Genomic DNA, 16,689 nt, shown 5'->3' with positions numbered 1-16,689 from the left:
GATTTAAAAATGGGTTAGGACTACATTTTGAAGAGCCAAGAATACTCATGAACTTGGCATTCATGAAGGAAACAAAAAGTCTTGATGTAAAAATAATAAATAAATAAATGAATAAATAAATAAATAAATAAAATAATAAATAAATAAAATTGATCATGTAAGATATTTGACCACATTTGGGTTGAAGTAGGACAGCAGGATGGGCCTTTGGGGGTAATTTATTATTATAGTGGCTACACTTGGGAAGTGGCATCCATTGTTCGTTAATTTATTCATTACCCAATAATATTATTAAGTATGCAGTATATGCCAGCTAAACACTGATGAACTAAAAGGCTAAATCTATGGCTTCATGTAAGCAGTGAGAATGGAGACGATTGTAGGATAAATTAAAAATTATGATGGAGGCAGGAATGATAGGGTTTTACAATGACCAGATGTGGACTGAATTAGTCTTTGCCTGAGCAGGATCATGGGTGAACGAAAATCATAAAAATCTCTAGAGATGTTAGTGATTATGGTCTAGAAGACTAAGACAAAAAACAAAAACAACAATACTTTTATTTCTAAAAATACTGAGAACATGAAAACATTAGTAATGTTGAGTAAGTCCAAAACAAAAAAAAAAAAAAAAAAAAAAAGGAGAGGCAATTCTAAGGTATGAAAAAGATATTTAGGTGACAATTTCTATCCTCAAGGAGAAAAGTATAGAAAAGCAAAATAGACAAATGACAGCAACACATCCATTGTAAATTCCTGGAGCTCAGGGGAATAAAGTATTTTCAAATGACAAAGAAACTATTTAAGGGAAATAGTCTGAGAACTATGTACCATAAATATAAGAGATATAATGCACGATGAAATTTTGTTCTGGACTTAATTATAAAGTCTTGGGAATAAGAGGCTGTTTGGTGGGAAGTCAAAAAACATGCTGGACCATAACTTTCTTTTGCCTATTTTCCCATGTGCTTATTGCTAGTGTACCAAAATACAATTTATTTTTGTATGTTTATCTTGCGTATATTCTATCCTGCGACGTTGGTGGACTTACTTATCAATTCTTGGAATAGTTTGGTAGATTTCTTGAAATTTTCTAAGACCTCTTAGAAAATCATCTTAAAATAGTTTTCTTTCGTTCTTTCCAATCGGTAGACCTTTTCCTTTTCTTGCCTTATTACACTGGCAAGGACTCCCATCACTGTGATTAATACGAATGGTGACAACGGGCATCCTTATGTATTGGCAATTCTAGAAGGAAAGCATTCAATCATTCACCATTTAGCCTACTACATTACAGTGGGTTACACTGATTGATTTTGAGCATTAAGCCAGTCTTGTATTCCTCAAATAAACTCCACTTAATTATGTTGTATAATTCTTTTCATGTATTGCTATATTTTATTTGCCAATATTTTATTAAAAGTTGTTGCATCCATATTCCTGAGGGATATTGGTCTGTGGTTTCTGTCTTTATATTGCTTTTGTCTAGTTTTTGGTATCAGATTAATACTATTTTCAAAAAATGAAAAGTATTCCTTCCTCTGCTATTACTGGAAAATTACTGTTAGTTTTTCTTTAAAAATTGGTAGACTTCTCCAGTGAAGCCATCTGCACATAAGAATTTGGGGAAGAGATTTTTTTTAATTAATAATTCAATTTCTTTGGCAGCTATAAAGCTACTCAAATAATCTATTTCATATTGGGTGAATTTTGGTAGTTTGTGTTTTTCAAGGAATTAGTGCACTTGATCTAAGTTTTCAAATTTAGGTGTGAAGATTTTTCCTTCTTTTTGCACTGAATTTATTTAGTTGTTACTTTTCTAGGTTCTTGAGATAAAAATTTACATTGATTTGAGAGACACTTCCTCTTTTTTATTGTCTGTATTTGGGGCTACAAATTTCCTTCTCTGTGCTACTTTGTGTTAATTTATGCTCCATTCTCATTCAGTTCGTTGTATTTTTTTATTTCCCCTTGACACTTCCTCTTTGATTCATGGACTCTTCAAAAGTGTGTTGCTTCCTTTCCAAGTATTTGGTCACTGTCCTGTTGCTTTTCTCTTATTTCTAGTTTTACTAGAAATAAGTTTAAATAAGTTTTGCTGTGTTCAGAAGGCAAGCTCTCTATGACCTGAATTCTTTAAAATGTATTAATGTTTCTATTATAATCCAGAATAAAGTCTGTTTTGGTCCTGGAGATGGGCACTTGAAAAGACGGAGTGTTCTGTTATGTTAGAGCAAGTATGCTATACAAATGATCCTACTGTTTGAAGACATTTTTGCATTCTTCTGAAACTTACTGACTTTTCCTTTTAGATGTTCTCTGTATCATTGAGAAAGGAGTGTTAAAGTTTTGAACTAAGCAGATTTGTCTATTTCTCTTTTCAGTTTTATTAGTTTTTGCTCCATATATTTCAAATATTTTCCAGTTCTCTTAACTAGTGCATGTATGCTTAAGACTTGTCTTCTTTGCGGTTGGTTCTTTTATCATTATAGAATATCCCTTTCTGTCCTTGGTAATCTTTCCTCTGAGATCTGTTTTCTCCAAAATTAACTTAGCTACTCCTGCTTTATTTTGATTCATGTTTGCATAATATATATTTTCCACCATTTTACATTCAATCTTCCTATATTGTTACCTTGGAAGTTAGTTTCTTGTAGACAGCTTAGAGTTAGGTTATGCTTTTTATTTATTTTTAATTTTTTTAACGTTTATTTATTTTTGAGACAGAGAGAGACAGAGCATGAATGGGGGAGGGTCAGAGAGAGGGGAGACACAGAATCTGAAGCAGGCTCCAGGCTCTGAGCTGTCAGCGCAGAGCCTGACGTGGGGCTCGAACTCACAGACCGCGAGATCATGACCTGAGCCAAAGTCGGCCACTTAACCGACTGAACCACCCAGGCGCCCACGTTATGCTTTTTAAATAGTTTGTTAATATCTGTCTTTCAATCGGGATATTTAGAATATTTACATCTAATAAAAGTATTGCTCTGTTAGGGCTTAAATATACCAATTTAAGTATTTGTTTTGTTTTCTACTTGTGGTTTCTGTTTTTCACTTCCCTGTGTTCTTTTCCTTGAATTCCTGGTGGCTGCTTTAAAATCCCTCTCATATCATTGTAGTATCTCTGTCACTTGAGCGTTGGATTCCACTGTCTTTTTTTTTTTCTCATTCCATTTGAGATCTTCCTGGTTCTTGGCACGATGAGTAACTTTCTATTGAATATGGACATCTTGAGTGTTATGGTATGAGAACTCTGGCTGTTATTTAAACCTTCTGCTGCAGGTGTTTTCCTCTGAAACTGCTCTAGCAGGAGAAGGAGGGCACCACACCGTTGCTGCCGTGTGCGAGTAGAAGTCTACGTTCCCCACTTGGTTTCTGCTGATGCCCAAGGGAGTACTCTTCGTTAATACTGTATGGAGTTGAGAGTCTTGGCTCTCAGTTGGGCCTCCACTTATACCTCACTAGCTGGGAAAGGTAGGTACGTTTTTTGACTGTTCCTCACCCAGCCTCCACAAACACCACCGGGTGGGGAAAGGAAACAGTGATCTCATTACCAGTGGGAAGCAGTGGAAGGTCCTAACTGTCCAAGAGGCCTCCTCTGACACCATCCCAGTGGGGAAGGAGAGGGGTGCCTCACCACTACTGGGTAAGAGCGGAAGTGCCCACAGTCTCCACTGCTTTTGATGGCAGCCACCTACAAGGGATGCAAGTCCCTGTTTTCTGCTTGGCCTCCTAGGACAGTAGCCTCACCGGGGATGTCAGGATGCCTCAATACAGCTGGAGTGGGTGGGAGTCTGGGCTCCTCACCGAGGAGCACTGCTGACAGTGGGTGGCCTCACAGTTCTGTCTGTTTTGTTTAGCTGGGGTAGGGTGGTTATAGCCTGCGAGTTTTCTCTAACACTAGGCCGCCCATTTCCTGGTCTTTTGCCTAGAGAGAGTGAGGTTTCGTTGGGCCTTTCTTTCCTTCTACCTATTGTCGTTTCGAAGTTGCCAGACTATTCAGCTCCAAACTGGGGTACGTGAGGAAAAAACAAAAACACTGAAACCCGGGAAACATTACGTTGTTCCTTGGGGCCCACGGTCACTAGCCAGAAAACTTTCTTTTCTCCACCATTCTGAGTCTTCCTTTGTTGGTTTAAATGTGATGTTTAGGGCTTTTAGTCGTACATTTCAAGGAACAGATGGCATGGATCAGCTACTTTAAAGACACAAAGTGTCAAAACTCACACAAGAAATAGATGTCCTGAACAGCCTGTATCTATTAAAAAATTAAATCAGTAATTTAAAAACCTCCCAACAAAGAAAGCGCCAGGCCGAGATGGAATCCCTGGTGACTTACACTGAAAGGAGAAATAAATATGAGCAATACTTCGCAACCCCTTCCAGAACATAGAAGCCAACAGAATACTTAAAGCCAAAGCCAGATTAAGAACTAGGAGAACAGAAAGCTACCAACCAGTACCTCTCATGCACCGGGATGGTTAAATTTGCAACAACACAGCAGATTTAATCTAACAATGTATAACAACACTTACGTATCATAATCATGTGTGATTCATTCCTGGGAGACAAGGCTTTTAACATCCAAAACCAATTAGTGGAATCTATGATATCAACAGACTAAAAAAAAAAAAAAAATCATATGTTTATGATACCAGTAACAAAAAAAGACTTGACAAAATCCAACACTTACTCATGATAAAAACTCTCAGTAACTCGTAACAATGAGGAATTCTCACAAGTTGATTTTAGAAAGCTACAAAAATCATCATATTCAATGATGAGATTCAGGGTGCTGTTCACCTAAGACAGGGAACTCATTTCTCACCAGTCCTAGTCAAACTTTTACTAGAAGTCCTAGTAAATCATCTTATATTTCTTTATCTTACATTTACTATCTTACAGCATTAGTCGTAATGAAATAATAAAAAAAATAAATAGGGGCGCCTGGGTGGCTCAGTCGGTTGAGTGTCCGACTTCAGCTCAGGTCATGATCTCACGTTTGTGGGTTTGAGCCCCGCATCAGGCTCTGTGCTGACAGCTCAGAGCCTGGAGCCTCCTTCAGATTGTGTCTCCTTCTCTCTCTGTCCCTCCTCCACTCATGCTCTGTCTCTCTGTGTCTCAAAAACGAATAAAGGTTAAAAAAATATATATATATAAAAAGGGAAAAAAATAAATGAATGGTATATAGATGGAAAGAAAGATACAAAATTGCCTTTATTCACAGATGACGGGGTCGTCTATGTTGAAAACCCCAAGGAATTTAGAAAACCTCTCTCCTTCGGTGTTTTTTAGTATATTCACAAAACTGTGCAATCATCAGCACGATCGAATTTTAAAACACTGCATTACACCAAAACGAAACACTGTATGCATCAGCATTCAACCTCCATTTCCCTCTCCACTCCCGGAGCCACTAGCTTTACTTCCTATCTGTATAGATTTGTTTTGTTTACAAATCTATAGATTTGTTTACAAGCCTTACAGCTTTGGACAGCTTGTGTATCGTGTGGTATGTGACATTTGCTGACAGGTCTGTTTTACTTAGCATAATGTTTTTATTTTTTTATTTATTTATTTTTTCATGTTTTATTTATTTTTGACACAGAGAGAGATAGAGCATGAACAGGGGAGGGTCAGAGAGAGAGGGAGACACAGAATCTGAAGCAGGCTCCAGGCTCTGAGCGGTCAGCACAGAGCCTGACGCGGGGCTCGAACTCACAGACTGTGAGATCATGACCTGGGCCGAAGTCAGACGCTTAACCCACTGAGCCACCCAGGCGCCCTGCGAAATGTTTTTAAAGGCTCCTCAGTGTTGTCGCATGTATCAGTACTCGATTCCTTTCTACAGCCAAGTAAATATTCCATCGCATCGCACCACATTCTGTTTGATCAGTTGATAAATATTTGGGTTATCTTCACTTTTGGAATAACACTACTCCGAATACTCATATACAAGTTCACATGTGGATCTATGTTTTCATTTCTCACAGATAGGTACCTAGGAGAAGCTGAGAATTTTCTAAATCTTCAAGTTCTAGTTGCTTTTTGCTTAACATTTCCTTTTGCAATTTCTCTTTCTCCTTTTGCATTTTCCTATAAGCAGGAAGGTTAAGTCAGAACATTCCTTCAATACTTTGCTTAGAAATCTCCTCAGCTAGATATCCAAGGTCATCGCTCACAGGTTAGAGTTCCACAAAACAGTAGACATAAATTACCTAAGTTCTTTGCCACTTGTAACAAGGATCATCTATCCTCCCGTGTCCAATTACATGTTCCTTACTTCCATGGGGGATCTTACCAGAAGTACTTTTAACATCAGACTCACCTCATATCATTTTTCTTATTCTTGATTACCTACTCTCCAGCCATACTTGACATCTTTCTGTTCCTTATGTATGTCACAACTTCCTTTAGCTTTCATTGTTTCACTTTCCATGGTTTGTTACATTAGTTAATGTTACATTGGTAACATTACCTGTCCCTTAATTCAACAGAAGCCTCTGGAGTATCTTTGATTCCTTTATTTCACTCATCCTCATACACTTGTTCAATAAAGTGATGGATCTGGGTTTTCTGGAACAGTTATAATTTATGCTTTTCTTCTCCAGGCTAAATTATTATTATTTTTGCCCCCATTGAACTCATGAAAAGACTCACTTTGGCTTAATAAATTGCAATGGTCAGTCTATTGCTCTGTATATCTCTCTTCATACCCGTTGGACTGTTTGTTTAAACGAATTTGAATTCAGACCAAGAATTTTGTCTTTGTGACCACAAGGTGTCTTTCTAGCTTCACATTCCGTCCTTCCCACCACCCAACCAATTACCAAGTTACAGCAAAATATATGATCTTGCCTAAATATGGGCCATGGATTACCTATCATTAACTTATCATCAACTGCACCTTTCCACAGATCTCAGGAGAAATCTAGACAACCATACCCCAATCTCTTTCCGTGTCTGGTTCTGGGTTAGTCCTACCCATGAGAGGTGCTCAGGTAGGATTGGGAAGGAGAGCAGTATTATTCTCAAGCACGGTTGTTAACAGGTACACAGGCTGACCTCGAGGCTTCTGCAAAACTGCTGAGATTCACTGTGGCTTCCAGGTAAACTCCTGTGGACCAAATAGCTTCCCGCACCTGATTCTATGACTTCTGTTCCTCTCACTTTTCCAAACAGTTGTGAAAACCTCTGACTTCTTGTATGAAAATCCAATATTTCTTGGAACAACTAGAGGAGGTTCTGTTATTTTCACTGAGACCTGACTTATACAATACATCCCCTTGGGTAATAAAATAAGCTTACAGTTTACATTTAATTTCAGAATTTCATCTTTCTATTGAAAAAAACCATAACAAGAAATAACAAACTATCAGAAACTATCAGAAAATAAAATTCCCTCTAAAATGTCATAAAATTGATGTGGTATTCCAAATGATTTTAAGTAAACACATGCAAATAGTTCAGTGAGATGTGTGCATCTCCCCTGTGCTATTTGTCAATACTCAAAATTAGGCACTTTTTGAGTTGTGTCATAAGGTCTGAGATCTGACTGAGTACGATACAATTTCTGAAAAGTGACAGAAAAATAAGTTGCCTGTCATGATTATCTAATTCTGTGAAAATTTAGTTCCATATAGTAAAACAGGTAGACTCCATTTTTTCTCACCTTGTGGCCCTGGAAATTGCATCAAAATATACAGGACATTTTCTTTTCTACAAGCAAAAGCTCTATCTGCAAGATAAATTCCTAGCCTATAATGTTTTAAGTAAATTCTAGCTCTGGCTAATGATGTCACAACGACAGAGGTATAAACACAACATAAACCTCAACCATAAAGTAATAAACACCTATATGATAGGGTCCTAGAAAAGGAGAAAATATACCCATTATACTAAAGCGTTGTGGAAAAAGCATATACCATATGAAGACCACGGTTCAATTTTATGTGTTGACATTTATACCAAAATATAGTATATGCTTATCTTATTAATTTTAAATATTAAATGCAACCTTGTCTACCTTATTTAACTTGAATAGAACTTGAAATAAGTGGTTTAAGACCTGATTTGGATGGCTTGGATTTTCTTTTAAAAATCTGATGGCTTGGGGCGCCTGGGTGGCGCAGTCGGTTAAGCGTCCGACTTCAGCCAGGTCACGATCTCGCGGTCCGGGAGTTCGAGCCCCATGTCGGGCTCTGGGCTGATGGCTCAGAGCCTGGAGCCTGTTTCCGATTCTGTGTCTTCCTCTCTCTCTGCCCCTCCCCCGTTCATGCTCTGTCTCTCTCTGTCCCAAAAATAAAAAAAAAAATAAACGTTGAAAAAAAAAATTAAAAAAAAAAAATCTGATGGCTTGAGTCTGATATATGTCTTATTATACTCTATATTCATTCAACATGATACCAGGGATCTGAGATTTTGTCCCCAAGTTTCAACTATTCTTTATAAAGTACTTACTGTGACACCAATTTGAAAACCTCGCTCAGAGTTTACTTTTAATTAAAGGTATACTTTTTTAAATATCATCTCATTATTTATTGTATACAACCACCTCCCCGACCAGACACCCTCCACAGCCAAGTAAATCAGGCACTATCAAAAACTGAAATAATTAAATGTTCTGAGTGTAGCTTTGGCTCTAATTATCTCTGCAATGATCAGAATCATATTTAAAGGGCAAATATAATCCGCTATAATCCACCGATTACAATGCAGCTAGAATACCATGGAATTTGCAGACCACTTTCATTACTTTGATTATATCATGGTTAAGGGATCAACATCAATGCATATCTTTTCTAGACATTCCAAAATCACCTAATAAATGTAAACGACAAACAACAGAAACTGTCAAGACTGACACTATCTCAGCCCCGTAGACATAATGCACCTAGGGTTAGAAAGTAAAGGTCGAAACCCTTCGCTAATAATGAAGGTTGGAATCTTTTATCATAGACAAGGGACAGGTCTCAAGAACAACAATAATCTCCTGTGTGATGAGTACCACTATGGACCACTGTTTCCATATCCTGTTTAATCTACTTCTTCATTGTCTTCAATTTGACCAAGAAAAATACACATGACTTTATCTGGATGCTCATTTTTCATACATCAAAGGGTTTGAGTTTTGTTTTTTATTTATTTACAGGATATGCCCATGTTGACGGGCAATAGAAAAGCCACAAAGTTGCACACGCTGCATCGTCAGAAATGTCTGTCTTTAGCTAAGAGGCTCACTTTTCACCATTTCAACATTGAAACTCAGGTCTTTGTACAGTAATGACAGATTCGTAGCAAATCCTAAGGGCTCCTCATATCTGAAAATACGGCTTGCCCTCAGCACTCCTGTCTTCTTCCTGTCCACCTCTGAGTGCCTACTGCTCTGGTCCTAGGTGTAGCTGTAGACGCTCCTGAGAGCCACCCAGGAAATGGGTTCCATTTCTCTGTGTTCCATTCTCAACTCTTCTCCTTGTTCAATCTCCTTTACACGATCTGCATTGATTTCCCAATGCTGGTATTACAACACAGTTGTTTCTTTATCCCATTTTTTACCTGTGAAGATTTTGTTAGGCGTCATTCAGCGCTCACGCAGCTCTGTGCACCACTGCAACGTCTTCCCATCTGTGGAAGGGAAACCTCGGACTTCTAGAAGAGCTCTCAGGACCTTTTAACTGCCTCTTCCGGCCTTGTCCGGTCCTAAAACACCCTTTGTATTCCTGATAGCTCTGACACTCTTTGCATTACAACAAAAAGACTGCTTTTCAACAAGCACAGGAAAACCCTGGATGGCGAGTAACCTGTTCTGTGAGTGTTCCACCAGAAGAGCAAACACTTCTAATAAATTTTAACTCGATAAACGAGTGATGTCTTGCAACACGAGGAGTACGTGATGCTGAATGTCACGTGATCACAACCGAGCCCATGGTTCTTCTTGCTGGCTCGCCAGCTCTCTCTCTCTCTCTCTCTCACTGCGGGATTTTGGGGGATCATCACCCATGCTTAGAAAGTTCAATCTCAGGCCGCGGTGTTTGTCAGTAATCAGTGATTTTTCAGAACGTTGGGAGGTGCGCACAACTGGCATTAGTATATTTTTTTGTCCCTTCAAAGGACCTATGGACAGTCCTTTGATTTTCCATACAAGAGTAAGCTTAGGAATGCTCTGCTTCATTCTAGGTCAGGCTGACTCTTCAGTCAGACCCTTCCCTCTGCTGCCTGATTGTCAGTTACATTAAGTACAGTATATGACAGGAGTTGATTAATACTGTACTATAGTCAACATTCGGGTGAGCGTTTACAATGGCCCATTAGTGATAGTGAAAGTCGTCCCATGCAATAGCCCTCCTTTGTCTTGTCTCCCTCACACCAGCCATGAAGGTTTTCAAAGGTAAGTGCAGGTTAAGTTATTTTTCTTTACGTTTTGTATTTTCTTTATTATTTTGCGCTATATTGCAGTATTGTAATCATTTCTATGTGAATATTTTTGGGTTGTGGAATGAATCATCTGAGTTTCTATTACTTCTTACAGGGACATTCGCTTTGATATACAAGTGCTTTGGATCACAAACACGTTTCCAGAACGAATTATGCTGGCAAACCAAGGTTTTACTGTACTATGTGTCAGGCACAGAGAATCCAGCGGTGAGACCGTCCCGGCTATTAAGAAATTTACAATGGAATGTAAGAGCAGAGCAAATTAACAGGGAAAAACACTTTTTCTGGATAGATTTAGAGATAATGTGCGACCGCAGAGTGTTATTGGACACGTAGCAGGGCCAGCTACTGTAGTCTTAGGGTATCTGGGATGCTTCTAATCACTATAAAACATACCAAAGGTGTAATTATCACCAACAACGTGTAGATAAAATTGGACTGAAATGTTGCTTATGGATTCTACCTGTGTCTGCAAATCCCATAAAAGAGGTTTATGATAAAAAGAATTTCCTACATAAATAAATGGACTAGTGTTTAAAATCAGCAGGGTCCACCTTCTGCAGCCCAGTGCTAAGGACTCTGTCCTGCCATTATAATTTATCTCCTCTACGACATGTGAGCTCACTGCAAATGAAAGAGAGGTTCCCAGACTCAGTGATGTCCCAGAGTCCTAGGTCACCTCAACCAGGCCAAGATAGAATAACCTGAACCTTTAAGAATAACCTTCTAGAAACAATGCTTCACATCTTTCAGATTTATGTTCAGACTCAGATTGGACCCGTGACCGGACAAGTGGGCGTTCTGATCACAAGGACGGGCACCGATGGGTAGGTAGAGCACTGATGCGGACCGTGGCTGCGGCCAGCCCCTCAGGGTGGCACACACAGCAAGCAGGTAATTGCCCATTTCTATGCGAGATGATATGTTTATGTTCACACGCAACAGTAATACATTGAGAGGGTTACTGTTTGCAAAGTGCCCCTGCCATATAATCTCATATGATTCTCATTACATTCCTGAAAGTCCAGAGGCCGGACACTTGCTCTGAGTGGTTACATAAATTGCCCAGGTCAGACAACTCGTAAAATCGGAAGTTCCTGGCAGCAGACCCTGGGTTCTTCTCACACCCCCCCGCAGTGCTTTCTGCCTCAAGGCGCTGACGGTACAAAGGAAAGCATATACTAAAGCCAGTAACACTGAAGTCAAAGGAACAGCCAGCATGGCACCGTGCCTTGAAAGAGATCAGACTCCATGTCTGAATAAAACCATCGAATTGCCATTTCTAATCAAGCCAAATCTCTCATGGGTTCCTTCCCAAGTTTTAGGAAAAGTGAAATAAACCATGAGCCAGGACAACTGAGAAAATAAGCAAAAGTGCGGAGGCATGTGGAAATTTCATTTTCAACAATCACTTTTTCAGAAAAGGAAAGCCAGACAAAGCAGTAATCCCTAAGAGGCTTGCTTGACTCCATTTCAAAAAAAAAAAAAAAATTATAAGAAAAGTGCGCGTTGTGCCTGTTACAAATTATGTACATCCACAGAGATGAAGAGAGAATCAAACACAACTATTTAGGGATGCACTGAGCAGGAACAGAGCCCCCGACACAGGAACCCTTTTGTGCGGAACACATTGGCATTTAGTAGACAGGATGTGGGTTTTACCCAAGTCCTCCTTCCCTGAATTCAACTATTACAAGGAAGCTCTCCACATATATAATAACCCCATTTTATTATCCCGGTATTGTGCTATATACTTACAGAGTTATTGGTCAGATTTTCTTAATCTATTTATTCCAATCTATACAATAAGGGCGTATTATTTGGGCGTGGGAACATACCTGTTCTCTGAGAGCTTTGATGGTTTTTTGAATTTCTGCTGCAAAATTGCTGAAATCTTGGGCAAACTCTGTTTTTGCCAGAAACGTCACATTTCTACCATCTTCAACTACGGACAAGTGATCTTGTTGCCTGTGTGTACAAGAAGCAAATAAAACGTTGAAAAATAAAAGTTGCATGATAAAAAAAAAATCAACAAGTATTCCTCAGGCATTGGAATGTACATGGCATTGTCACTGCTGCTCTGTGTGACCATCAAAAGAAAAAGATGTGACTGGAATTAGAAATTAAAATTAAATGGCACTTAAGGAGACAATCCAGAGTGTCACATCTGCTTCACATAGTTTACTTAAAATGATAAGGAAATGTTTCTTAGGAAATAAAGGGAATGCCATGAAGTATTACCTATTTGACATATTATTTAGATCTCAAATTATGTCTTTTGCTAAAAATTGTTCATTTCATTTCACAGTGAAACACCAGTGACAAGTTAAATATTATATATTATATAGCACCCAGGTGGGAAAGTTCCTTGCTCTATTATAAATTCATGGCAAGAACTAAATTAAGATAAGAATACTAGTCTGACAAAAATCTAATCTTAAACCAGATGCAAAATAGCTCAGTATTGTCGATAATAAAAGGAAATAAAAATTCTCGGGCTGAATTTAAAAGATAATTCCTGGAGCTTAACTGAAGTTCTCAAAAGACAGAGGTAAATAATGAGTTTAGAAAATTGAAATGAAAGTTCCACCCATCTATGATTATGCTATCTTGTTAAAAATATTTATATATAAATTTGATTTACTTGACATGCTATGTCAAGTTTTCTTTTTTTTTTTCCAAATTTTGTTAAAAGTTGTTCCTTGTGTAGAAGTCGTCGTAACTTTCCAAACTGTTCCCCTTTGTTCTGCTTGATGTATGTCCTCTATTGTTGAGTAAGAAAATGGCTTGCCAGACATGTCCCATGAGCTTGTAAAACAATTCCTAAACCAAGGACACGTTACAGAGTTTTCATCAGAGGGAGAGAAGTTAGAAAAAGGTAGCACTGGAAAAGAACAGAAGTTACCACTGCCAGTTACGCTCAGTCACTAGATCAACTCTATGTCCCTTAAGACACTGACTTAGAGGTGCCACGAATCAATAGGGACCATACACCAGCTTTTACTATGATGCTGTGTTCAAATCAATTCAAGGGCACAAGTGTCGATATGAATGATATTAATGACAATGGATAATTTGAATTAAAATTATCTGAGATTTTTGTCTTCATAGTGCTCTCTCCTGTAAATCATCAGCGTCTAACCAGAGGGATTTAACCACAAAGAAGTCTGCATGATTGTCTAAAGGCATCACCAAGATCTAACGCGTTGAATGCAGGAACGTGGGGAGTAGCTGATATTGGCAAGACCAGATTTTACACAATCGGATGGTGTTTACAATGGAACAAGGATGTGGGGGGGTGGGTCATGTGACCGGCATTACACTACACAGATGTGGGGGTGCTTTCCAGCAAGGAGGCTGCTCACATTCTCTCAGAAAAGACTGGGTGACCAGCGAGCAGGAAATACAACATTTGTACGAGGAAGACAGAGAAGAAAGTAATGGCTTCTGCCTGGAGTAGGGGGTGTGGGTGAGTCACCGAGGCTAAATAAAGCAGACTGTAGTTCTTTACCCATTTCAGGGACCCTGCAGTTCTGATTGTTCTGCCCCGGAGGCCACATCATCACCTCAATCAAGGCACCCAGCGGTGCTAAGAGATACTTGAAACAGCCTTGTTTTTCAGATGAGAATACTGTAGCTTAGAAGGTTGTTAACATGTCCATATTATACAGCTATTAAATTGCACAGCTAGATGCAAATCAGGATTTTTAGAAACAAAATTTAGAAGTCCTTTCTTAACCACACATTTTAGGCCTGATTAGATTTGTTTCAGGCAATGTGGGAGGAGAGAAAACAGACAAAGATACTAGCTGGGGAGATTGTTGGTGGGTGGTGGTGGATGAAAGAAAACATGGACAGTATGGATGTTGTTGTATTTTAAACTCCCGTTTTTAAATATTTTATGAAAAAGAGAGAGAGAGAGAGAGCTAGCAAGTGGGGGAGGGGCAGAGAGAGAGCTAGCAAGTGGGGGAGGGGCAGAGAGAGAGGGAGTCTGAGCCTGGAGCCAGACACAGGGCTGGATCTCACGACCTGAGCCGAAATCATGAGCCAGATGCTTCACGACTAAGTCACCCAAGTGCCCCACTACATTTTCAATTCTTAGTAGAAGCATGAAATTCAGCATAGAGTTTGTGATGAAAGAAGAGTAATATTTGTCAAGTTAAAGTGATGCAAACTCATGAACAGTGTGTTGAAGTGAGGGAGGGTAAATGCAAGAAAGACGAATGTGCGGAGAAAAGCGCGAGTGAAGTCATAGCCTGCGTGCTCTGTGCACGGCGATCGAGGGGATCTGGCCCTGTAGGAGCCAGTCAGCAAACTCGGTCGGGTTTCCCCTGGAACACCCCCCCCCCCAACCTTCCGTCATACGAATGTCTTGTGCCCGAGCAGCACAGAACCACCTACAATGGGTCACTGAAGTACGTCGCTACAGGACAAAACAAAGCTGCTATTATCTTTTTATTGTCACGTCAACGATAACTCCCAATTGCAAAGTGTGTGAGTGTAAAATACGGGAAGACTGGCAGGAGGCTGAAATTGAAATCGTCCAATCTGTAGCCGAGTGACAAAAGGCCGCATGTGAGCGCAACTTTGACAAGGTCACCATCATCTTAAGAGTGTGGATAATATCATACATTCAGTTATCACCTCCAAACAAGTGAAATGAATCTTTTCGAAGGACCTGGATGTGGCCGTGGGGGGGGGAGGGGGCAGAAGGCAGGTACTGGCTGTGCTGTCCTTGCCACATACATGTGGACATGACCGTCAGAGCCACATCCCCACTGACATCTTGTAAGAAAAGAAAACCTGCCTGCAAATATGTGGGCCAACATCTATTTCCAAGTTTTCTCTGGTGAAGCATGTCACGGAGGAGAGTGAATTACAAAGCAAATGAAATGCTAAGTTACGTAACGGCCCAGTGACTGTTTTCTGCCACTTAAATTATTTACAGATGGTTCTCACTGGGGCTCCGGCTCCTGGTCCGCGGTCTAATTACCTTGCAAGAAGGGGCCCCAGGAACATATGGAATAGGTTTCCTTCCTTAGCCTGGAATTAAAGCCCTTTCTTTCTCTGCCTCCATCTCCTTTTATAGAACATTCTTCCGGAATGCTCTTCATCCCTAAGCACTGAACACACCTGCTCGTTCAGACACGCCAGCCTTACCACTCTCCAAACACACACCTCACTTTTCTTTGCTCCCATGACTATGCTCACTGTTCTTCCACACTGGTAATCCCTAAACCTTCATCAAAACCTTAGTCGCTTTCTCAAGATACTGCCTCTGCCTAGGCTAAAGGCCCAGAAGCACTAACTACACCTTGTTCTGAACCACACGGCATCCGAATTCGATTTCGTATCAGTACCTGCACGAGCGCTTTGGTTCAATGAGTTACTATTTGCGTAGTATTTAAAAGAATGTTCGGCATATAGTGAGCACCGGAACAGCATTTGCTATCCTGGCTTTTATGGAATGCCTATAAAACACCACATCCCACATGACCATTAGGTGCGTCACACAGACGTATTCCTAACATAACGATCCCAGAAAGTATTGCCCATTTTACAGTCGAGGAAGCGGAGATTCTGAACTTTTACATGACTTGGAATCACGTAGTGGAAACGCCATGAACCTGTGCCAGAATCTGAAGCCTTTACCCGTCTCTCTCATCAGATGACCCTGCCTCCCCTCCTAGACGGCAAATCTTACAAGACAGTAAGTAAATCTTACTTCACAAATTCCCACTTTAATTGAAGACAGGAACTTCAAGGATGTACTTTGAATCTGGCTGAATTATAACACTTAGGAGGCTGCTATGAAGGACAAAGCTATTAGTGTGTGGTAACAACGTACCCCTCCTAGGGGGCTGTGAATTACAAAGGTTCTGTTTGTTTGTTGTTTTGGGTAATTTAATTACACAAGCATCTACTGATATTTACTCAGTGAAAAGGAACTACTTGAATATATCCTGTTTCCGTGTTCAGAAGCTTCTGAGACAATGTGAGGACAAACGTGAAGAAGTAACCATAGATGAAGCTCGTATATAAGTGTCACAAGACAAGTCCTAACAAATTTCAAAGTAACAAGATAGACATTTCCCGATTTCCCAAGAGTTCAAAAATATCCCATCTTGGTCACAAATTAAACCTTCCTTGCAACCGACTGTACATGAACTCAACTCAACTTAACTTGATAAACATTATTGCTTTTCTTACAAACAATATGCTGAGTTTCCTATTTTCAAAAAGAATTTAAAACAC

General features: G+C 39.6%; 1 protein-coding gene across 7 annotated transcripts in view; it reads right to left on the bottom strand.

Moving 5' to 3' along the window:
* The window catches only part of PXDNL (peroxidasin like), a 429,117-nt gene that overhangs the window by 5,506 nt on the left and 406,922 nt on the right, over positions 1 to 16,689 (bottom strand). For 6 of the 7 annotated variants that reach the window (XM_086695273.1, XM_086695274.1, XM_086695276.1 and 3 more), the window contains one exon: positions 12,273 to 12,402. In XM_086695273.1, coding sequence (XP_086551399.1) covers positions 12,273 to 12,402 — 130 coding nt within the window. Of the gene's footprint in view, positions 1 to 8,927; positions 10,657 to 12,272; positions 12,403 to 16,689 lie in introns of those variants that run through there. The other variant, XM_086695277.1, reaches the window with a different exon arrangement.

The sequence above is a fragment of the Puma concolor genome, chromosome F2, assembly GCF_028749965.1.
Source record: "Puma concolor isolate L17-30 chromosome F2, mPumCon1.1.hap2, whole genome shotgun sequence".
Taxonomy (NCBI): Eukaryota; Metazoa; Chordata; class Mammalia; order Carnivora; family Felidae; genus Puma; species Puma concolor.
Note: the sequence above shows the minus strand (reverse complement) of the source record. Positions and strands in the feature narration are given on the sequence as shown.